Source organism: Panthera pardus, unplaced genomic scaffold, assembly GCF_024362965.1.
Source record: "Panthera pardus isolate Hobbes unplaced genomic scaffold, ASM2436296v1 HiC_scaffold_2, whole genome shotgun sequence".
In the NCBI taxonomy this organism is placed as follows: domain Eukaryota; kingdom Metazoa; phylum Chordata; class Mammalia; order Carnivora; family Felidae; genus Panthera; species Panthera pardus.
The window spans coordinates 113,809,075-113,833,914 of record NW_026526765.1 but is presented as its reverse complement, the minus strand read 5'-3'; the positions used below and the strand labels follow the sequence as shown (position 1 = coordinate 113,833,914).

General features: G+C 38.4%; 1 protein-coding gene across 4 annotated transcripts in view; it reads left to right on the top strand.

Moving 5' to 3' along the window:
• MAP3K1 (mitogen-activated protein kinase kinase kinase 1) overlaps positions 1-24,840 on the top strand; it is a 79,470-nt gene that overhangs the window by 12,205 nt on the left and 42,425 nt on the right. Inside the window, exon 1 of one of the 4 annotated variants that reach the window (XM_019414290.2) lies at positions 4,048-4,073. The exons of 2 other annotated variants lie outside the window; for them this stretch is intronic. In XM_019414290.2, the coding sequence (XP_019269835.1) occupies positions 4,063-4,073 (11 nt within the window). In that variant the 5' untranslated portion in view covers positions 4,048-4,062. Of the gene's footprint in view, positions 1-4,047; positions 4,074-14,536; positions 16,584-24,840 lie in introns of those variants that run through there. One more of the 4 variants, XM_053907348.1, reaches the window with a different exon arrangement.

Sequence of the window (24,840 nt, the reverse complement as noted above, 5' to 3'; positions counted from 1 at the left end):
TGCCAGGTAGTGTAACTGGGCAGTTACTTACCTTCTTTGCATTTCACTTTTCTTAACTGTAAGATGAAGATACCATTTCATAGTTATAATGAGGACTGAGTATTTGTATAGCTCTTCAGACAGTGAGTGCTTGGTGCACAGTAAACACTGTATAAGTAATGGTTCTTACTATTCCCTATTGTAAAGTTATACAAATTCACCAGCATTTTCTAATATTTTTATGTATTTAAAAAAAAAAAAAACACTTTAACTTCTGATCCATCTGAAGTTGTAAGGAATGGTACAGGGTCTAACTTCATTGTCTCCAAATGACTAACTAGGTGTCCCAGCACTGTTTATTGATTAAAAGTATTCCCTTTATCACATACTAAATTCTCAGATATTTGGAAGTTCCTAGATACATTTCTTTATTCCAGATCTTTTTCTTGCACTAAGGGCCTAAACTCCTAAATAGCCACATTTCAAGATTAAAAGAAAGACATTAACTAGAGAGAAAGGATATATCAGGAGATTATTAACTATATCTTTGCTGACTCATTCTTATTGATTTTGGTCCCTGAAATGTCTTGGCTTCATTGACAGAACCCTGCATCCTACTGCCTCTGGGATAGTTTCTCTAGAAGGTGCAGCTCTGGCAGGTGCTATAGCCCTGTGTCCACACTGAATCCCTGTCACCCTGCCCCCCAGCTTCTCTATCCTCTCCCTCAGTTCTCCTGCTTGTTTTGGGTGCCTGTTGGTAACTCCTGCCATCATCTCCCTCATTGCTGTGCTCTTATTCTTCTGGCTTTCTTATCCTCAGCATCCAAGCAGTCTCCAGTTGTACTGTTGCCAGTTCCCTGCTAGCCTTGGAATTCACCCTACGGCTGCTAATCCAGGGTCACACTATTGTCACCTCATCTCGATCTTGCAAAGCCTCCTTCCTAACCAGACTCCTGCTTTTAGACATGTCTTCCTGTCTTTTCCCTACACTGTAGTTAGAGTGAGGCTTCTACAGTGAGGGTATGACCCTGACACTTCTGTCCACGGAACTTTCCTTCATCCTCAGAATAAAGTCCAGACTCCTTAATCTAGCTCAGAAGCCCCTGGTGACCAGGTCTGCTCCCCTCTTAGCTCCCCCTTTCAGGACACCGTCTTTATTTTCAATGTGCTGTTTCCTCCATCTGGAATACTCCTCATCTCCACTGTGAGATGGTTTTCAATATGTTTTTATTCCCTTTGCAATAACGAATTACTGGTATTCTACTAAATATAAGTGTGGCTTTTTGCAGAAGTCAGTACTGTATTGTGAATTCTGCTGAACTCTGATTTAAAGTTCCTCAGTATCTGAATTAGATTTGTCGCTTTTAAACCTCTTCAGTTTTTCCTCTGTGATTGTGTATGTAGTCACGTCTTAACTGAACAACGGTGTTTACGAAGAGTTGTTTGTAAAGTGTACGTTATTATACAGTGAGTCGGATTTTTCAAGTTATGTGAAAATTTCATAGGTGCAATGTTGGGAGAAAATTTTGGTGCCACACAATGTATTGCTGTCTTTGGGAATAATCCAAGACCATCTCCCGTAGGAGAACAAACATGCTGAAATGCTGCAATCACAGGGCTTGACTGTGTCCTGGGCACATCATCACAAGGTTTATATCAGCTGCCTGGCCTCCTCAGGCAAGGTCCCAGGAAGCCGATGGGCTGTAGGAAGACAGGCCTGTCAGAAGTGGGGTCATTTGAAATCTCTTTTTGTCTAGTCTTTGCATACTCTTTCCAGAAAAACCAAAGGCTAGAGTAGTAAACATGCCAGGGTGAATGTCCATTACCAGTGCTGTCATCCCCCCTTACACCGCCACCATCCATGCCTTCAAGAGCACTCTGAGTGACTTCTGTGAACCAGGCTCCAAGGTGCTAGGGACCCAGGAGGGATGATGTGTGTAAAGGAGTTTAACAAGGTAACAGTCTGCTGATGACAAGGGTTGTGCAGCTCTTAGTCATCTGGGAATGACACTGGTGTAGGGAGGGTTTTCAGGGAAATGGGAGGTCCATGCCAAGTTCTGGAGAATGCAGAGTTGTGAAACAGGTGAAAGGGGCTTGCTTACAGGGAGACTTCATGAGGTGCAGGGGGAACAGACACAGGCCCTCTGCTGATAAGTGAACTGCAAGTATAGTTCAAATAGCTCTAAATGGGTGGAGAGTAGAGTGTACATGGGGCTAAGGAACCAACCTGTGGACAAGATTTCTGTCTGTGCCCAGAGAGCCGTGCAGAGCTCTTTGCTTCATTATTGCTCCCACTGGTCAATCCTTAGATCTCTGTGCTTAGGGCAAAATAAAAAGCTTTTGTAGTTTTACAGGTAACCACAGTGTGCTAGGAAGTGGAACAGGAGGCCCAAAGAAGGAGTTACATCAGAGCTGGTGCAAGGTAGTCTGCAGCCACAAGTCTTTCTGGAAGGTATGACTCTTGCATGGCCAGCAGCTCCCACAGTTGCAGAGGTCCACAGATTGGGAGGTGTTTACCTGCAAAACAAATTCCATCCACTTTGAACCTGAATGTGGTTTTGGAACTGCACTACACTGGGCTGTAGTGATTAGGGCCCTAAGAGTCAGACCTGCTAGCCACTTAATACTGTTGGACCCAGGGAAAGTCACTTAACTTCTCTGACCCTCATATTTCTCACCTCAAAAATGGTGTGAGTGGGGTGATGAGATGAAATAATAAAGCTTGATTCTTGACCCAGTAAAGTACTCAGTAGGGGAGCCTGGGTGACTTGTCAGTTAAGCCTCCGACTTCGGTTCAGGTCATGATCTCACAGCCTGTGAGCTCAAGGCCCACGTCAGGCTTAATTCTGACCGCTCAGAGCGTGGAGCCTGTTTCGGATTGTGTCTGTCTGTCTTGTCTCTCTTTCGGCCCCTTCCCCATTTGTGCTCCGTCTTTCTCAAAATAAATAAATAAAAGTAAACATTAAAAAAATTTTTTTTAAGTACTCATTAACTGTCAGTAATGTCACTGCAAATAACTATGAAGACCAGTTAAAACTTTGTACAAATGAAGATGAGGTTAAGACACTCAAGTTTACCTTACTAATTACCATTAATTTAGGAAAGGTAATGTATATAGATTATGTGTCATCTTGAGAGGAATTTATTTTTTATTATTTTGAAATTATTTACTAGAATAATGGAAAACACAACTTTCAGAATTATGTGATATGGGATAAAGCATATCACTGGTAGCACATAGATCAAGGTTCTCATCACTTTGTGAGGACATAGGGCTGGTTTTCTGGGTTTGGTTTTCTCATCTGTGAAAAGAAGAGGTGACTTACATAATCTCTTGGTTGCCTTAAAGATCTAACAACTTTACAAAAATTTAATTTGAAAATTACCGCTTGTGGCTGTATTTAGTTCTAATTACTGAAATGATTACTTTTGTGAACTTACATACTCTTGAAATTTTAAACCTGGATATCAGCCCTAACAAGAAATACAAATGAAAATCAATGAAGGCCTAGAAAAGTGGAATCATGTTTATTAACTGACATTAAGTGATGAGAAAATCCTTACTTTTTTTTTAAAGCCTGTAACTATACTGGGAGTATAGTATTTTGCAAAGTGGAGAAAAATTAGGACTGAGTAATTAGCATGTTTGTGTTTAACAGCTATGGTTAGAGAAGAGTTTTGAAAGTAACTTTGAATCTAATTTTTGGTAACTATACTGGTAAAAGCTGTTTTGCCTTTTGGTTTTTTTTTTTGTTTGTTTAGCTTTAATTGTATAAGGAAAGGATATCCCCAGGGATATCTTCTAACGAACAAAGCCCTCTTTTGTCTTTTTCCTAAATTTGTAAAGTTTTTCCATAAATGCCCATATGTATACATTCTTTTTTACTTAAAACTTTAAAATGCATTGTTCAGTGACACTTAGTTGTATTGCTTCCTGATACTGAAAATTCAGATTTAACTGTATTGCGGGGGTTCTTTTCACATAATTTGGACAGAGTTGGCAATTCCTAGAAAGTATGAATTTCACTATGAATTTTTTTTTCTTTTTAATCTAATAGCTTGGTGCTCAAGTTCTAGAAGAATATGACTTTCAGGTAGGTTTGGAATAAGGCTTTTTAACTGACTTAATCACTGTGATTGTACCAACTTGAAGCATAGTCACAGAAAATCTCTTGCCCATTGCTATTCTTCATGTACAGAACTGAAGCTGCTTCTAATTCATTGCTGAGCACATCCAGTACTAATCACTGTTTGTCTTTGCATTCCTGGTACTGAAGAATACTTGACCTTTTCTGCTTCCATCACAACCCATACAGTTCCTGCGTTTTGAATGTTGGGATCAGCTATTCAGATATTTGGGAGCACTTACTACATGCTGCTAGCACCTGATTTATCCACAGACACAGCTGTGATGAGAAATAGAGCAAAGTTCTTTTGAGTCTCAATTGCAATTAGCACTATTCCTTTAGCTTATTGTGACTGATAACTAGCAAAAGTTTTTGTTACCACTGAATAAGGCAGGTAGACTGTCAATTTGCACAATGCAAACTGAAATCATCCTGCAGTTTTATAAATGCATGGTAGAACATTTCCTCCAATGCAAGAGGATTCGCTAGGAGTTTTAAATAATGCCAGAGATGTGTGAGAACAGAGCCTTCCGTTTTGGGGATTAGATCCATAAAGACACTTTGGGCATCCAAGAGAAAAGGTTTATGTTGCAAATTTCTTGATTTCTCTTCTCCCTCTTACTTCCCGGGCCAAGTTTTGGTGATAAAATCTAAAACCATCAGTGTCTGAAAGTCATCTTATCTCTAAATACAGCAACTTGCTAAGAATTAAATTGTGTAATATAATGCTTTATTCTTATTGAAGGTTCCCCAAAATACTGAATGTCACAGATTTTAATTACTAGAAGCAAATGAGTAGAAATTTCTTATATGAGTAGAGAATATGGTTGGCCATATACCGAGCCAAAATGAAGTTTTTGTTTCTGAGTTCTTTCTCTGTTTAATATTCCCTGCCTACAATACATACACATGTCATGTCCCCTGCCCCCCGACCCCCCAAAACACAGACAGGTCTTGACTTTTCACTTGTGCTGGACAGTGGCTCTAAGACTTGCTGTTAGTAAGCCACCTGCACTGAATTCTTTGCTTTAGCAAGTTTCCTATAATGCCTTTGCAATCACATTTTTTCTCTATTTCTTAGTCCTTTATTAAAAATAAATATTACTTTATAAATTATTTATTAAGCATTGATAGGGTTTGCACTTGTGATCAATTTGCTGTACACTTTGGATAGTTATACCATCCTTCTCTTCATAGGCTGATTTCTGTCCTCATGCTTTGGGTTACTTTTGCCCCAGTATATTATTACATGGGAATACAGAGCACAGGAGCTACATTTTATATTGGCTGAAGCCGTATTGTTTTTAAATCTGTCACAGAAATTAGCCCAAAGACCTAGAAAAATAATATGCTATCAATTATTGATTTTTTAAATAGCTAATCTGGGACTGATTTTAACTGTACTGTGAGAAATTGCATTAAAAACATTGATAAAAGTATTTGCATTTCGTAAAAAGTTTCTGCTTAAGGGATATATTTTAAGTGTTCATTTTTCCCCCATATGCTTAGTTAGCCGTGTGCATCAAATCTTTCTAAATACAGTGTTTTTTTCCATAAACCGTTAAAATATCCTGGAAATATTATAATTTCAGAATTTCAGCCCTTTCTTCCACAGCTCTTTTACCTGTGAAAATGTGATAAAATCTTGTTTTCTTAAGATGATGTGTAAGAATTTGGGGTTTGGACACTGTGGGCACTGTGAAGACATGACAGCCATCACCACCTCCCCTCCAGGATTATGTCACCTGTGATTGTTGTGAGGAAATGGTGAAGTTAGCGCTCTTGGCTGCTGTGGCTTTCAGTTTCTGCCCTGCTGCCTAGTAGTTATTTTGGGGTCTCCCCTGTATAAGTCTGAGAAGCAAAATATCACTGGGTGTCACCCTGGATCCTGGACATCAGAGGGGTCTGCTGCTATGCTGCAGCTGAAGCCGGGGTGGACTCCCTGGCTTATATCAGTTCAGGTACCAGAGAACTGCTTCTGGATAAGACTTGCTCAGGATATTGACCTGTTCTCCCTTGCTGGAGCACAGAAGCAGCCATTGAGACTTTTAGAGGCGACTAGATCAGGAATGGGATGGAGAACAGAGGGGCTGCTGGTGGTGGCAGTGATGGCAGTGGCAGCAGCAACTGAAATCGATCTTTACGGCCAGTGAACTGCAAAACCTGATCAGCTTCTTACGGGATAGCTAGACTCTGACAGAGGCAGATGGACCACAAAACACCTAGGCCTAAATTTTTTTTAGCCCCTGATTTGTGACTTGATGTGTTTTTAATTATTCATTTTGTGATTCAAGTTTAATCAGACTAACTACAAGTGGGGCCTTTAGACTGCCCTTTCAAAAAATTGGTAGCATGTTCACTTCACTTATTAAATGATATTTTGAATCATTACCTGTTACTTTCTCTTAGAACTTTAAACATTCTTTAAAAACGTGAATATTTTAGTCTATTTCAAGATGTTTATTATTGCTTATGTAGGACTAATGAAAAAAATTAGGAACAAATGAATTCCACAAGAATTTTTCTTTGACCTCTGAAGAGTCAAGTAGCCCAACTTAAAGGTGAGAAAATGTGGATAATACTTTGAAAATGAAAACTATTCTGATAGAAAATTGAAGTTTTCTTTTCCTGTTTCATTTAAAATGAAAAGCCTAATCAAATTGCATTTCAAATTCAAGAGTTCTTTATGGACACATCTGATTCCTTCTTTCCCCTTTCAGCTATTGTATAGGGAATTTTCTGTGTCTTTAGTTGAAAAACATCGAACCTGCTCTCCAGGAGCTGATTGTGGTAGACGGCGTGTTAGCATCAGCTCACACCAACAGGCCTGTACCCAGTACTGTCTTCCCACCTGTGCAGACCATTGAGTAAAGTACTTGAACCACTTTGAGTTTGTCCTCATCTATGAATGGGAAATAATGTCTTTCATACTTCAAGAATTTGAGAAAATTGAACGAAATGATGGCTATGAAAGTGCTTTCAAAGGGTAACAATGCAGCACTAGGATTTATGGTCCCAGCACTTCAGAATTCCAAAGTGCAAGCACCTGCCTCTCTAAGTAACACAGTGGCATTAGAGATCTGGAGCAGTGGAGTCCTGGGCTGAGGCGGCTGGGGCTGGCCAGTGCTGAGTTCCCATCAGCTCATCCTAGTTCAGCAGCGTACTCCTGCTGTGCTGCTCTTATTGGAAAGAGCAGTAATAGCTCACTTCCTCCGTGCCTGGTCCACTGGGTGCATCCTATAGCTTCTCTCATTTAAGACTTACACCATCCTTGTGAAGTTTTATTCCCATTTTACAACTGAGAAAGCAGACACTCTGAGAGTTGAGGTAACTTGGCAGCTAGTTGACCTTGAAGCCTGGATGTGAACCCTGGTAGTCTGACTCCAAGACTGTGTGCTCTTAACCTTTTTGATAATCTTGTATATATATATATATATATGTGTGTGTGTATATATATATATATATATATATATACACACACACACATATATATATATATATACACACACACACACAATATATATATAAATATATGTTTTATATACGTTATACATATATTTTAAATCAGGAGATAGGTTTGAGTTACATCAGCACATTTTTTTAAAGTTTATTTATTTATTTATTTTTATTTTTTAATATATGAAATTTACTGTCAAATTGGTTTCCATACAACACCCAGTGCTCATCCCAAAAGGTGCCCTCCTCAATACCCATCACCCACCCTGCCCTCCCTCCCACCCCCCATCAACCCTCAATTTGTTCTCAGTTTTTAACAGTCTCTTATGCTTTGGCTCTCTCCCACTCTAACCTCTTTTTTTTTTTTTTCCCTTCCCCTCCCCCATGGGTTTCTGTTATGTTTCTCAGGATCCACATAAGAGTGAAACCATATGGTATCTGTCTTTCTCTGTATGGCTTATTTCACTTAGCATCACACTCTCCAGTTCCATCCACGTTGCTACAAAAGGCCATATTTCATTTTTTCTCATTGCCACGTAGTATTCCATTGTGTATATAAACCACAATTTCTTTATCCATTCATCAGTTGATGGACATTTAGGCTCTTTCCATAATTTGGCTATTGTTGAGAGTGCCGCTATAAACATTGGGGTACAGGTGCCCCTATGCATCAGTACTCCTGTATCCCTTGGATAAATTCCTAGCAGTGCTATTGCTGGGTCATAGGGTAGGTCTATTTTTAATTTTCTGAGGAACCTCCACACTGCTTTCCAGAGCGGCTGCACCAATTTGCATTCCCACCAACAGTGCAAGAGGGTTCCTGTTTCTCCACATCCTCTCCAGCATCTATAGTAAAGTTTATTTATTTTTAGAGAGAGAGCATGAGTGGAGGACAGGCAGAGCCAAAGCGGGTCTCAGTGTCATAAACCATGAGATCGTGATCTGAAGTGAAAGCAAGATTTGGACACTTAACCAACTGAGCCACCCAGGCACCCCAGCACATACATTTTATTATCTTTTATTTATTTCCTTTTCTTGCCTTTTATTGGAGTAAAAATCATATCTGATTATGACTTTTTAAATTATGGTTAAGTCTTCCAGAATACACAGGAAGCATCACTGAACCATGTTAACCTTTTTCATTGTGACGTGAAGTTGGTATAAAATAAAGCCAATTGTAAACACAAATAAATTTAGACTTCATTGTGTTTACTGTGCCAGAGAAGAGAGTAGGCTCTAGGGTGCAAATATGGTCGGATTCTTTTTTTTTTTTAATTTTTTTATATTTACATCCAAATTAGTATATAGTGCAACAATGATTTCAGGAGATTACTTAGTGCCCCTTACCCATTTAGCCCATTCCCCCTCCCACAATCCCTCCAGTAGCCCTCAGTTTGTTCTCCATATTTATGAGTCTCTTCTGTTTTGTCCCCTTCCCTGTTTTTATATTATTTTTGTTTCCCTTCTCTTATGTTCATCTGTTTTGTCTCTTAAAGTCCTCATAGGAGTGAAGTCATAGGATTTTTTTCTTTCTCTGACTAATTTCACTTAGCATAATACCCTCCAATTCCATCCATGTAGTTTCACACGGCAAGATTTCATTCTTTTGGATTGCCGAGAAATACTCCAGTGTGTGTGTGTGTGTGTGTGTATGTGTATGTGTGTGTGTATATATATATATATATATATATATATATATATATATATATATACACACCCCACATCTTCTTTACATATATATATATATATATATATATATATATATTTATATATATACACCCCACATCTTCTTTATCCATTCATCCATCAGTGGACATTTGGGCTCTTTCCATATTTTGGCTATTGTTGATAGTGCTCCTATAAACATGGGGGTGCATGTGTCCCTTCAAAACAGCACACCTGTATCCCTTGGATAAATACCTAGTAGTGCAATTGCTGGGTCTTAGGGTAGTTCTATTTTTAGTTTTTTGAGGAACCTCCATACTGTTTTCCAGAGTGGCTGCACCAGTTTGCATTCCCAAAATATGGATTAATGCACAGACCTTTGCCAACAGAATGGGAGATATGCTTGGAGTGCACTTGCATTAGAAGTAGTCATTGTTAACACCGTGGAGCCTTCACCCTTCACAGAGTGCACGCACAGACTTGGTCTCCCCTGCACCCTGTGACACTGCCATTATTCCCATTATATAGTTGGTGGAGATACCTCACAAGAGTTAGGCAGCCTCTCCAGGCAAATGAAGTAGTAAGAGACAGAGTAGTAATCCTCTGTTCTGTATTTACACCCACTCCCTCCTGTGCCGCCTCTCCTCAGCTTGCACATGAGTGTCCTAGTGCATGCTCCAAGGTAGCTGCCTTGGGTATTTCAGGCATTTTGAAATTTATTTCTTTACATCTAAATGTAGTTATTAGAACTCTTTGTGTAAGTGGGTCTTAAAAAAATATTTTTCATGTCCTGTGGTTTTAAATAAAGATTCAATTCAGACTTCAGCATTTTTTTTGGTTGGTGTAATTGTTGGTTATGCCTGTTTACTAATTTGAGTAAAGATATTAATATCTAAGGCTAACATCCAATATAGAAGTATGCCTAAGTGAATTCTAGTCCATTCTCTTATTGATGTTTGTTCTCTACTAGTAATGTAAGTTAACAAATGCCTGCCTCCCAAATGTGGAATCTCTTTTTGTGTTCAGCAGACATCTTCTTTGATAATTAGAAGAGCTTAGTGGCTTTGAGAAAATTCAGTAATCTCCCTGACCCTATGCCTCCCTAACAAACAAAGGCGATTATCTTTAACTATAGAAAGTCCACTCAGGTAAAAATGAAATCTCCTTCAGGGCAAGATAAAATCTTTGCCCTTAACTGTCTTTTATTCCCTTATTTTGTTTTCTTAAAAATCATAGTAATGTATTTGCTGTCCTGTAAAACTTACATACGTGCTCCTTGTAGAAACTTAAACTGTCACCTCAACTCAGGCCATGTTTACTGGCATACTGTGTGCATACTACTGTGCTAGGAACTCATTTGGGGAGGTAAAAAGATGATTGACTTCTTGTGTCCTCTGACTGGTTATAGCACTACTGGTAGCTAGGTTCAGGAGAAACTCTTGGAGAAAATAGGGGTAGTTGTCCATTCTGCCTGGATTTGACAGTATTCATGTATATACTGGATATGAGGACAACTTCATAAATGCTGCCTACTGATTATCTTTTTAGGGTACAGATGATGTAGGCATTGAAGAAAAAAGATGAAGAAAGAAATACCGTTGTGCTGTAAGAAAGTCCTCTTAATAAAAAATGTAAGCTGACACACACACACTCTCCCAGGAAAACAATCAAGAATGATGCAGTGCCAAACTCCTGAAAATTATTTTATTATGTGTATTTTACTTATATACATCTTTTAAGAAAATAACTTGTGGAAAGTAAGATATGCTTAATCTTACATATCTTATTACAGTGATAATAATTCCTCCTTTGGGATTGAAGTTTCATGGCTTCTTATGAATGTTTGTAAGGATACCTTTGCTCACTTGAACCCTGGGTTGCTCAGAATCTTTCACAATTGCTGAAGATTGAAGAATGAATGGAGAGTTGCTGTGGGCAATTTTAATTCCTTGATAGATCAGCCCTGGTTCATTTCCGGACCTCTGAAAGAGTAGTGGGGAAATCCTAGCTCAGATTCCTCCTTCTGAGGAGTGCCAGGATTTCACGGAAGAGAGCAGAGGAGAACCTGCAAAGGAGATGTTACAGGACAGATGACACCCAAAAGGCAGGGGAGAGGACATTGTCCATGGAGAAAATGGTCAGCAGTGGCAGTGCCATTGGGCAAGGAATGTGAAGGTGGTAGTGACTGTCTTCTGACCAGCAGTTTTAGTGGGGTGGTGGGCATCGGAGCACCTGTGCTTTGTTAAGGAGTAACAGGGCGGTGAGGAAGCCCAGGCTCCTCTTGAGAAGCTGGCAGAAGATGGCAGGGGAGAGAGGAGAAAGCCTAAGGGTTAGCAAAGGCAAAGAAGCATTTAGGATTGATGTGATTGGTCTTTATTTTAAGGCTGGGAGAGGGGAGAATGCTTATAGACTGAAAAGATGGAGCAAAGAGAGGAGGTTTTGTTGTTCAAGTAGTGAGCGTGCTTTTCTGAAACAGACGTTTCTTGAGGAGGAGGCTGGGAGGGCACTTGACTGAATGGTGAATAGGAAGCCAGTCTGTGATTAAAAGTTTGCCATGGTTATGAAATATGTAGATAGGCATTTTTTTCTGTGTTTAAATTATTGTAGTTCATGGTGTAACAAAACATTTGCTCACTCAACAAATTTATTAAGAACTGGCTATGTGCCAGGCACTAGGAATACAGCAGTGAGGGAACAGACAAAAATCCCTGCTCTTACAGACATTAGGTTCTAACAAAACACGGTTGTGATTGTACTTGGAACCCATTTCATGGTTTCTACATGCACAGTTTGTTCATGTCTTACAGACTTCCCTGAGTGTGACAGGGAACACTTTTTTTTTTTTTAAGTGACTTTCCCTGCCCCAAGAGTTCAGAAGGTTGCTTTCTGTCCAAGCCGTCTTGGTGGCTCTGATAGTTCTCTACCCTCTTCCTAATTGTCACTTACAGTTGCCTCTTAGAAATAGTAACCTGGTCCTGTTTTAACTTGGTCAGCATGCATACCTAACTGGTAGCCAGTCACATTTTGATGCTGAAGGTGTGGTGTGGTGATGCATGTAGGGGTATGATCCCATAGTACTTTCTTGGTAATAAAGTATCAAAGATTTAAAATATTTTTAGAAAAATAGTTTAGGACATATTTATAAATATCCCTATAAATATTACTTATTCTGTTGTATAACAGATATAACTGATAGGCTTTCTTGGGTGGAAAGTGGTAGAGATATGGTATATGCTTGGCAGTTATGCAGTTTATCTTCTCTCTGCCTCAGGTAGAGGGTGACTTATTGCTTATATATGGCTAGTTGCTGTGGCCTTGATAAATTATGCTCTCTGAACAGTTTTTTGAAGTTTTGTCATATCTTTATGTAAACATCAAACTGATGGGAACACGGTTGAGAACAGCTGCTTTAGCTTGTTTGTGAACACTTTGGACATCCATTCAGTTCTGCTGAAGGACCCAGGAATGTCCCATGCAGTCTGCCATCCTGAGAATGCTTGCTTGGAACAATGAACATCTTTGTGTCATTGGCTAACATTGAATTCATTTGAATTTTATTTTTTAGTCATATTTGTATTTTTTTTTAATTAAATTTTTTTTGATCTTTATTTTTGAGAGAGAGACAGAGACAGAGCATGAGCGGGGGAGGGGCAGAGAGAGAGGGAGACACAGAATCTGAAGCAGGCTCCAGGCTCTGAGCCATCAGCACAGAGCCCGACATGAGACTCAAACTCACGGACCGTGAGATCATGACCTGAGCCAAAGTTGGATGCTTCACCGACAGAGACACTCAGGAGCCCCTAGTCACATTTGTATATTCAATGAAAGACTTTCATTGCAACTCACTCCCAAATCTTAGAATAAAATTGGCCTTCTAGAAATTGATGGTCAATTTTTCATGCTTATGCTATGGCTTCTAATGCATACCACCAGCTGTTTTCCCCTAAACTAGGAGAGTCCATGTTTGAGGAGTCTAGATTTGGGCTTCCAACACTGCTGCTTCCCTGGACATACCCCCATTCATCAACCCCCTTGGCTAATTCCCTCTGAGGTTGCTTCCTAGTAAGATAGTAGTCTCATGACTTCTGCCTCTCCCCTCCCATGCACAAATCCTGTTGGGTTTTCCTTCAAGACTTTTTATTCTTACTAACCACAGGAAAATCATCAGGCATTAACAAAATGAGAGTCATGCTCAAGTTCCCAAACTTTGGGAAAGTTCTTTACACTGAAATACAGATGTCTAAATTTGTGGTTCTTGGCTTCTTTTACCGGCCATCTCTTAGTGTTCTACTGGGATGAAATCTTCCACTTTTCATTCTTTCCACAAAGCGTGGTCATAGAGATATGGTCTGGAGGCTCATATTGGAAAGGCATTCCTTCCTCCCAGCCTGCCGTGTATAGGTACCAAGCATTTGAAGATCCATAACGTTAGAATGGAAAATGAGTAAGACCTGGTCTTACCCTCAAGTAAAATATAGCACAAGGGGAAAGATCAGTCTTTTCCTTTATTCAGCATGTATTTATTAAGTATCTCCCATATGCCAAGCTTTTTGCTAGGGTGGGGGACATAATGTTGAGACACCCCCCACACACACACTTTCTGCCCTCAAGGATTGCACAGTCAATTGTTGGAGACAGATAAGAGTCCATTTTAATAGTGCAATTTGCTGAGAGGGGATGGAAGAATCTATCCCTCACTCCAAACTCAGACTGAAAGCCAGCCTCTGGGACAGTTTCTCTAAGGTAGAGATGACCCTAGAACTTGAGTGGTAAGGTGACAACTACAGGGCATTGAGACCAAGAGATACGCCAAGGAAAACTAGACAAATTTTATTTTTATTTTTTCCTTCTTCTGTGTACTAGATAAACTCACATTTTATTGTCAGCTTTGTTTCCATTTTTCAACCTAAAAGTTTCGAGGTTGCATATCAGCCAGAATGGTAATGAATTGAGTCAAAGTTATTCCAGGTAGAAAGAATATTCATATACATGCTTAGGAAAAAGAGTTGGTGCCTGCCATGATTTAAAACAGGAATAACATGGGGCACTGGGGTGGCTCAGTCAGTTGAGCGTCAGGCTTCGACTCAGGTCATGATCTCACAGTCCGTGGGTTCGAGCCCCACATCGGGCTCTGGGCTGACAGCTCGGCGCCTGGAGCCTGTTTCGGATTCTGTGTCTCCCTCTCTCTCTGTCCCTCCCCCACTCACGCTCTGTCTCTCAAAGATAAATAAACATTTTTTAAAAATAAATAAATAAAAAATAAAAAAAAATAAAACAGGAATAACACAATAATACAATTTATCTATGTATAATCTTTTGCCCCATTTTCATTCAGATCATTCTTTTATAACTGAATTAATTAAAATTAGAGATGGTTAAAATGACTGTCTTTTGAAGAATATACTAGGCTGTCATAAGTCAAAACCTGCCATTTTAAAATTAATGCAATTATTGGATTCTACTAAATTGTACCTTTTGCTACAGTGAAAAGAAATTGGCATATTCAGGAACACCTCCAGAATTCTGTTGAAATAAGGAAGACGTTATTTAGGTAGACAGTAATGATTCAGACTGTATTTGGGACCGGATATCAGAATTAATGTACCTTCTCTTTGAAGTGATTAGTGGGGCAAATGACATCTTTGATAGTAATAATCACTTAGGTTACATTTTTAAGGAAAGAGTGCCACCTGCTGAATGAAGTTTTTTTCTTCTCATTCCATTCTAGAATGTTCTGTTTCACTTTGAATTCTTAGTTTTTTCAACTATATATAGATAGCTTATGCCAGCCAAAGAACAAAGAAGTTAGGTTCACTCCTGATCTCATCTTCCAGTGGATTAAATAAGGTGTGCCTAGTATTCTTAGAGGAGGTTTGTGCCATCAAAACCAGTTGCAGAAAATAAAACCTTAACCTAAACACGATTCAGCACTTTGCAAGTTTCAAAACCTTCCCATGATTGTAATGTACTCACTGGCCCAAAGTTTTTGTTTTGTTTCAAGATGGGTATGTGGACACTCATTGAGTAGGAATAGGTGAGCAAATGTCTGGGAAGAAATTATGCCAAGGAATAACTGAAGGGGAATAAGGAACATATGAAATTGGTCAACATCTACTGGGGGAGACCTCAATCACCTAGAATGTTAGTACAGAAGTAGTTTGATCACAACTTGGCTGTAGGTTATTTGAGGAGATTCCTGAAGTCAAGTTGGAAATCTAAATACCTATTTCACAATAATCCATAAGGTACTTTTGTAGTTATTAACAAGATGTCATCTCATCAGTGAAAGGTTGAGAACGTGAACACTAGCAAACACAGCAGTAATAGAATTAAAATATTTTATTTGAGAATTTTACATGGCCATTACTTGTAGTTTATTGACACATTTGTGGTGTTTTGGCTTAATTTATTGTTAGGCGTCAGTCATTTACAGCTTTTTCCACTTGTTTATTGGACTATATAAGTAGAGAATTTTTTTTCTTACCAGAAGAGCTAGACAGTACACTAGATTGATTTATACTTGCTGATATAGACAGAGTAATTGCACAGCCCACAGAGGAATGACATTTTGTATTAAAATCTGGAACTAAAAAATCATATATACATAGTGTAAGGTATTAGAATTTATTCCATATAAAATATTTATGTTTTTTATTCAAATATGTCAAGTTTGTATCCTAAATACCAGATGTAATTAACCAAAGGTTAGTCACTTTTTCAGTTTGAGGAATGAATTGTACCTAAGACAGCAGATCTTAAAAAAAAAGTTGCAGTGATATCTACTTTTATTACTTAAATAAGCAGTAATAATTGGCTGAATGATAAGCATTCTAAATATAAAAAGCATAATATTTAATACAGAATCAAAAAGATTTTACAGTAATTGTGTTTTCAGGTTAGCACTCAAAATGACACATTAAATATTAACATCTTAGCTTTTCTTCATTTACAAAAAGCAAACCATCACTTCTGTGACACAGATTAAGCATTTCTTTTTTTTTTTTTAAACGTTTATTTTGGAGGAGAGCACAAGTTGGCGAGGGGCAGAGAGAGAAGGGGCAGAGCATCTGAAGCAGGGTCTGTGGTAACAGGCTGACAGTAGTGAGCCTGATGTGGGGCTCAAACTCATCAACCACGAGATCATGACCTGAGCCGAATGGACACTCAACCGACTGAGCCACCCAAATGCCTCCATATTAAGCATTTCTGAAATGATGACACCAGATTAGGATAAAAGCAGGCTATATGTCTGCAGAGAGCTCTGGACCAGGGGAGTCAGAATTCAAATTGGACCATTGTCACCAATGCAGCCAAGACTTGACCAGAGACCAGACATGCTTCATTTCTCATTTCAGGGTAGGTACTACTTTACATCTTTTTGACTTGTAGCACTTAAATATGCAAAAATGGCTGTTCTTTTAAGAAAGAGAAATTTGTGTTTAATTAAAAAAAAAAAACTAGAAGAGTTTTTAATGTAAAACAACTGAAAGTCCATGTTTTGTGGTCTCTCCTTTCTTGAATGTTCTTCCTAATAGGTGTTTGACATTTCCGAGAGAGCTTTGATAGACTCTTAAATATAATACTCACCTCTTTTCGTAATGAGGTTTAAATTGCTTTTATGTAATGACTATCAAGTGTACAGAGTCTGTAAGTTTAGTATTTCCTAGCCTGAGTTTTCATAGGGTCTATGGATTCACATGTGTAGCTTGCTGATGGTAAGAAAGGCTTCTCAGATTTTAAAATACTGGGAGCCACAGGATTATAGGAGTGGCAAAGAATATTTTACACAAATAAACTATTAGAAGGTACTCTCCAGATTTAACAAATAAGGGAGTTTATGGGTCATGTTGAGCTTTATATTTTTGTTTATATTATATCTCCCTTATAGGACTAAAGCATTTATATAGTGGCATTAATAAACGAATCAGGGGTGCCTGGGTGGCTCATTCAGTTAAGCATATGACTCTTGGTTTTGGCTCAGGTCATGGTCTCGCACAAATCGAGCCCCTTATTGGGCTCCATGCTGAGCATGGAGCCTGCTTGGGATTCTCTCTCTCCCTCGCTCTCTGCCCCTCCCCCACTCACATGCATGTGCTCTCTCTGTAATGTATGTATATGTGTGTGTGTATATATATATACATATATATATAATTAAACAGACAATCCTCTTAATAGATGCAGAAAAAACATTTGACAAATACAGCATCGTTTCTTGATAAAAACCCTCAAGAAAGTAGGGATAGAAGGAACATACCTCAAGATCATAAAGACCATTTATGAAAGACCTATAGCTAATATCATCCTCAGTGGGGAAAAACTGAGAGCTTTCTCCCTGAGATCAGGAACACAACAGGGATGTCCACTCACCACTGTTGTTCAGCATACTGTTGGAAGCTCTAGCCTCAGCAATCAGACAACACAAAGAAACAAAAGACATCTAAATCAGCCTGGAAAAAGTCAGATTTTCACTCTTCGCAGATGACATGATATTCTACATGGAAAACCCGAAATACTCCACCAAAAAACTGCTAGAAATGATACATGAATTCAGCAAGTTGCAGGATATAAAATCAATGTACAGAAATTGGTTGCATTTCTGTACACCAATAATGAAGCAGCAGAAAGAGAAATAAAGGAATCTGTCGCATTTATAATTGCACCCAAAACCATAAAATACCTAGGAATAAACCTAACCAAAGAGGTAAGAGATTCGTACACTGAAAGTTATAGAAAGCTTATGAAATAAATTGAACAAACACAAAGAAATGGAAAAACATTCCATGCCCATGGGTTGGAAGAACAAATACTGTTAAAATGTCCATATGGACTACCCAAATCTACACATTTGATGCAATCCCTATCAAAACACAGAACTAGAACATTCTTCACAGAGCTAGAACAAACAAGTCTAAAATTTGTATGGAACCAGAAAAGACCCCAAATAGCCAAAGCAGTCCTGAAAAAGCAAACCAAAGCTGGAAGCATCACAATTCCAGACTTCAAGCTGTATTACCAAGCTGTAATCATCAACACTGTATGGTACTGACACACAAAAACAGACACATAGGTCAATGGAACAGAATAGAGAACCCAGTAATGGGCTCACAGATGTATGGCCAGCTAATCTTTGACAAAGCAGGAAAGAGCATCCAGTGGAAAAAGACAATCTCTTCAGCAAATGGTGTTGGGAAAACTGGATAGTGACACGCAGAAGAATGAACCTGGATCACTTTCTTACACCATACACAAACGCAAAACAGGTAAAAGACCTAAATGTAAGACAGGAAAACATCAAAAATTCTAGAGGAGAACACAGGCAGCAACCTCTTTGACCTCAGTCATAGCAACTTCTTACTAGACGTGTCTCCAGAGGCAAGGGAAACAAAAGCAAAAACGAACAACTGGAACTTCGTCAAGATAAAAACCAGGAATGTGGCCATCAGTGCCAAAAACACGAGAGTGCTACCACTGGCCAGAGCTTTGGGTGTTTGCAGTAAAGTGAAGACTGTACCCCAGGAGCCTTTTTTATTTCATATTCTGGGGCTTTCCTTAGGCATATAGAGATTAAAGAAAATGGCTTGTCCAGGTTTTGTTGGGTTTTTTTTTCCCCCTTTGGCTGGTGTCTTACGTTTACCCAAGACCTAAGTCCTTGGCAGAGAGTGAGTAGACAGGGGCAAATCTTAGTGACAAACTCTGGCCTCTGCTAGTAGTTAGATTAGTCCAAGTTTGCATGTCTGACACCCACTTCTCTTAGGATGGGTTCACATCAGGTGATTTTACCCATCTCTCTAGCTGGCTGTCAAATAATCTTTTTCCCCATATTTTGAAATCTTAGAGCCTTAGTTGCTCTAAAGACATGCTGAATTTTATGATAGCTTGAGAAGTCTTACATTAAGATAGTAAGACAGCTAGTTTTAGTTTCTTCTCTAGATTTTTCTTCTTAGATATATTGACTTATTTGAGCCAAAAGGGACTATATAGATGATTCAGTACAGATTTCTCACAATATATCCCAAGAACCACTACTCTACCAAAGGTGTTCTGCTAAAAGGGGCTTCTATGCCAATGTAAGGAATGCTGTGTATCTTCTTTTTTCACCCCTTTTGGAAAATTAAGATGCACATAGGTCTTTAAATAAACTCATTTAATTTCATTTTATCTAATATTTCCTAACAGTAGGGTTATAAACTGTTTAGTATTTTATAGAACATTATTTTCACCAAAGTTAGATCTTTTGTCTAGAAAATCTTTCAGCCTTAATCAACTCCATGCCAGTCCTTCTCTTTCCTTTAAAATTATTCAGGTGTTACCTTCTCTGTGGATCTTTCCAGGATTCCCCTAGATAAATTTAAGGGATGGAGATCCACTCCATCCTTGCAACTATTTATGGTATGTTAAAATACTTCTATTGTTGCAGAGATGGCCTCATATTTTCTCTACCATAGAGAAAGTGCTAGACTAAGCACCTGGAGGGATAGAGGTCCTGTCTTATTTATCTTTTGTTTCTTTATCCCACTTTGTATATCTGATGCTTAGACCAGAGCTTACATGTAGTAGACATGCCAACATTGATTGAACAGAGTGGGTTTCTAGCATTAAAAGCATAAAGAAGAAAAGCAACATTTATTAGGAAGTCATTCTTCCTCATTTTGAGCATCCCAGTTAACATGCCTTTCCACCAGCTAGAAGGAAGTAGTACTATAGAAATAGTATCAGCTGTTCTGCGGCATTTGAAAGAAATCATTCTCCTGGCAGAGGATGTAAGAGGGCTTTGTGCTCTAATTTGGTGCTATATCATACTCTCCTCCATTAATCTGGGAACAGTGAAAATAGCCCAAGGGTTTTTATCAACATAGATGTATTCACTCAAATTACATTTACATACAGTTACATTTTTAACTGTAAACCAACTTTTCTTAAAAGAGAGGAATATATACAGTAACAGTCCAGTCTTCCAATTACTAGCCGTACTCATTTGATCTCTTAAAAGAATACTCAAACTGAACTGCCATGCTTTTTGAAAAATAACTGACTTGGTAAAAATGTAGTTAACACACCCATTGGAGAAAGTTCCAAAGAAAAGCATACACCAGAGCCTCCATATAACATTGATTTGGGATCTTTCTGATGCAAGGCAAACTGGTTAAGGAACAGCCATCCCTCCCCCCACCCCCCAATACCTGCTTTGTGCCATGGACTATGTACTAGTGCTCTTAGACTGAGGACAGGAGACAGTGCTTTGTGGGAAGCTGTCCCCAGTAGTGGTGTAGGGAGTTCCAGTCTACTTCTGTAACGTATTATAAAAGCCCCCTATACTTATCCATTGGTTGTCATTTAGACACAACCCTAGATTTGTCGTGTAGCACAAAGGAGAATTCTTAAAAGGAAATAGACATTTACCCGATACTATAAAGTATTAGTATCCTTTTCCTTGCTTACTAATCTGTGATCAACAATTCAGGAAGAGGATGCTCATATGTCCCATTTTTCTCAAAGGTTTCTAAAGGTTCTTCATCAGGTATCAAGGACACAACAAAGTGGGGGATAAACTGGAATTTTTAGCAATGACTATCAAAAGAATACAAGCCTCAGGATTAAAAGTTTTTGAAGCTTCCGTGGGTTTTTTTTGGAGAGGAAGAAATGAGAAATGGGACCATATTGGTCTTAAACTCCCTCTGTAAACAGTGGTTCTCAGAAACTAGTTTACATTAGGCCTGGTAGATCTCCCAAGTTCGTGGGTGTGAAGAAAAGAATAGTATGAATCTTCTCCCTGGAAAGATGGGTGGAAGAATAGTAGTATTTAGAAATATTGTTACAAAGGTCATTACTGTGATGAGTAAAACAAGTATTTTTGAAAAATACTTAGTTTAAGTAATAAACATTCCCTTGACAGCAACTTTTCAGTCCATTTGTCTGTCATTGTTAGCAGAATAGCATTGTTTTTCTGTCACAAGGATTTTCATGTATTTTGTGAGTTGATCAATCTTACAAAATCATGAAACTGAGGGTCCCTGGGTGGCTCAGTCAGTTAAGCATCTAACTGTTTTGGCTCAGGTTATGATCTCACAGTTTGTGAGTTCGAGCCCTATGTCAGACTTTCTCTCCCTCCCTCCCTTTCTGTCTCTCTCAAAAAGTAAATAAACAGTAAAAAAATTTTTTTAAATCACAAAACTCATTTCTATTCAATTCTGACAGTTTTTATAGTTTTCACTCATCTACCATAAATATTGCCATTTAATTTTAGTTCATAATTTGTGACAAGTCCGTGAATTTCACTGAACTTGAATCATTGTTGGTTCACTTTAGTCTGATTTGTTTTCTTTTATGCACATACATGAGAGGTGTGACCTTGAAAAGATGTCTGCCTTCACCGTCTCGTTTTTCTCTGAGTGCCTTTTTAAAAACGTTTTTGATTTCAAATCGCTAATCTTCTTCTAGGATTTTTATTTCCTTACTAACCTAACTTGATTACTACCTTGATTCATCTTACTTCCTTTAATTTTCTTTAAATTCTGAGCCTGCGTGGCTCAGTCATTTGTGTCCAACTCTTCATCTCAGCTTCAGGTCATGATCTCACAGTTAGTAAAATCAAGCCCTGCATCGGGCTTTGCGCTGATAGCACAGAGCCGGCTTGGGATTCCCTCTCTCCTCTCTTTCTGTACCTCCTCTGCTTGTATTCTGTCTTTCTCTCTCTAAAAATAAACAACAAAAATAAATAAATTCTTATTGCCTTCTGGCAAGTTTTAACTTCTGTTGTAGACATTTTCTTGACTGGTCCGTCACATACTTGTCATTACATATGACTATTATATGTCCTCTGGCTTGATAAAGTATATATAATTATTCTCGTTTGATACAGATTTATTGATTTTCAAATTCATCTATTAGCACATTTAGAAGGCAGGGTGATTTTTTTTACCCCAGATTTGGATAGCATATCATAGTTCCATTACTGTGTGATGTTACCAGTAATGCATTTAGACTGGTTTGTTTGTGGTAAATTAATTAACTTAAACATAGTAGTTCTTAATGGAATGTGTCAGCTGAGAGAGAGGGATGTACCAAGGAAACTTACTAATCAAGTTTTTGCATTGCTGCTTTATATTCTTCCTGGGACTAAGAGGTATTTTTGAACATTCATTTTTCATTGTATCTTTTTCTTGATTTATGTAGGCACAGGAAAAACAGCCCCTTTAGTTTGATATTTACTCATGTATAAGTGTGTCTACCTGAAAGACTAGCCTTGGTGTTTTACCTTCATTGTGTCAGTAACTTTGGAAGCTCCTGAAGTCCATCCATTAGCCTCATGTGTTAATTATACAATATTTACTTTTCCTGCAAAGTAGTTTTATCAGACTCATATTTGAATACTGGTATGAATATGTGACCAAGAAAGGTGCCTTTTAATCATAAAATAGTGTTGAGTAGAGTTAAATAAAAATGCAGCTCATAAAACAATCTAGAATCTTTTCTTTCTTCACTTGGGGCACCTGGGTGGCTCAGTTGTTTGAGCGTCCAACTCTTGGTCTCAGCTCAGGTTATGATCTCACAGTTTGTGAATTCAAGTCCTGCATCGGGCTCTGCACTGACAGCATGGAGCCTGCTTGGGATTCTGTCTCCTCTCTCTACCCCTACCCCTACTTGCTCTCTGTACCTTTCTCAAAATAAATAAAAATTTAAAAAATAATGTATTCTCCATTCATCATAATATTGTCCTAGTTGGTAGTTATCAGTATGTTATTTACATTTAAGAACATTTTAATGGTGTTTGAATTTATAACAGTTACAACTACCAGTAATTCACTTATCAATCCGTTAATGTTTATTCATTATTCTGTAGTCTTGCTTTAAATATATTTATATATTTTTACTACGTATCTAAGAACATATGGTACAGAACAATGTAGCTAAAATACACTTTTTAAATTTTATTTATTTGTTTTTGAGAGAGAATCTTAAGCAGGCTCCACGCCCAGCACAGAGCCCTGTGTGAGATTTGATCTCACAACCATGAGATCATGACCTGAGCCAAAATCAGGAATCAGGTGCTCAACTGACTGAGCCATCCAGGCACCCATAAGATTTTATTTTAAGTAAATCTGTACTCCCAACATGGGGCTCGAACTTACAGCCCCAAGATCAAGAGTCCCATGCTCCACTGACTGAGCCAGTCAGATGCCCCACAATACATTTTTCTTTTTGATTCACTTGAATTCTCTAAAAGGAGACCTTCAGGCATATAGTTTACTCCATAGACTCGGTCATGGGTAATTGACTGCCAAAAAAATTCCATATGGAGTTGCTACCTTGAAGAATGCTTTGATACTGTCTAGTGGCTCTCTGCCTTTTGTAAACTCCGTTGTTATATTTGCACAATGATTGTTCATTCAGTATTTTACAAATTACTGATTTAGAAGTCAGAAAACCTTTTGATCAAAACCACAATGAGATATTACCTCACACCTCGCTAACATTATTGGTTAGGACGTAGAGAAAGAGGATCTCTTTCGCCTGCTGGTAGTAATGAAAACTGATGCAGTCGCTCTGGAAAACAGTATGGATGTTCCTCAAAAAATTAAAAATAGAGCTACCCTACAACCCAGCAATCACACTACTAGGTATTTATCCAAGGGATACAGGTGTGCTGTTTCGAAGGGGCACATGCACCCCAAGGTTTATAGCCGTGCTATTGACAGTAGCCAAAGTATGGAAAGAGCCCAAATGTCCATGGATGGATGAATGGATAAAGAAGATGTGGTATACACACACACACACACACACACACACACACACACACACACACACACACAATGGAGTATTACTTGGCAATCAAAAAGAATGAAATCTTGCCATTTGCAACTATGTGGATGGAACTGGAGGGTATTATGCTAAGTGAAAATAGTCAAAGAAAGACAAAAATCATGACTTCACTCATGAGGAATTTAAGATACAAAACAGATGAACATAAGGGAAGGGAAGCAAAAATAATATAAAAACAGGGAGGGGGACAAAACATAAAAGACTCTTAAATATAGAGAACAGAGGGTTACTGGAAGGGTTGTGGGAGGGGGGATGATCTAAATGGGTAAGGGGCATTAAGGAATCTACTCCTGAAATCATTGTTGCAAAATATGCTAACTAACTTGGATGGAAATTAAACAGTAAATAAGTTTTTTAAAAAAGCTTTTGAATATTCTTCTTGTTCTCTTTGAAATTGTTTTTATGTCCCAGAGGCACTAATTTATGCTAGAAGTTATGAGTTAAATAGGCTGCGTGTATCTGCTGGGTACAATATCTGCACAGTGTTATTTCCTAGGTATTTGTTTATTAGAAGTGATAACCAGCTACTCTGACTCTGAATCAGCAATTGTTTATGGAGCCCACGACATATGTTGCTCTGAGTGCTCTGTTCGTAGCTATAGGAGGTGCCAGAGAAAGGAGGTGCCAGAAAAGGCACTTGCACTTTTCTTGTCTAGGTTGGCCTAAGTTAGCTAGTGAGCAAATGACTGCAGTATGATTACCCATTAATATATTCTATTGGTTTAATTTTGGTTAATTTCATACATACTCTTCATGTGTCTATACCACATTCAACTTTTCCAAATCTTGTCAA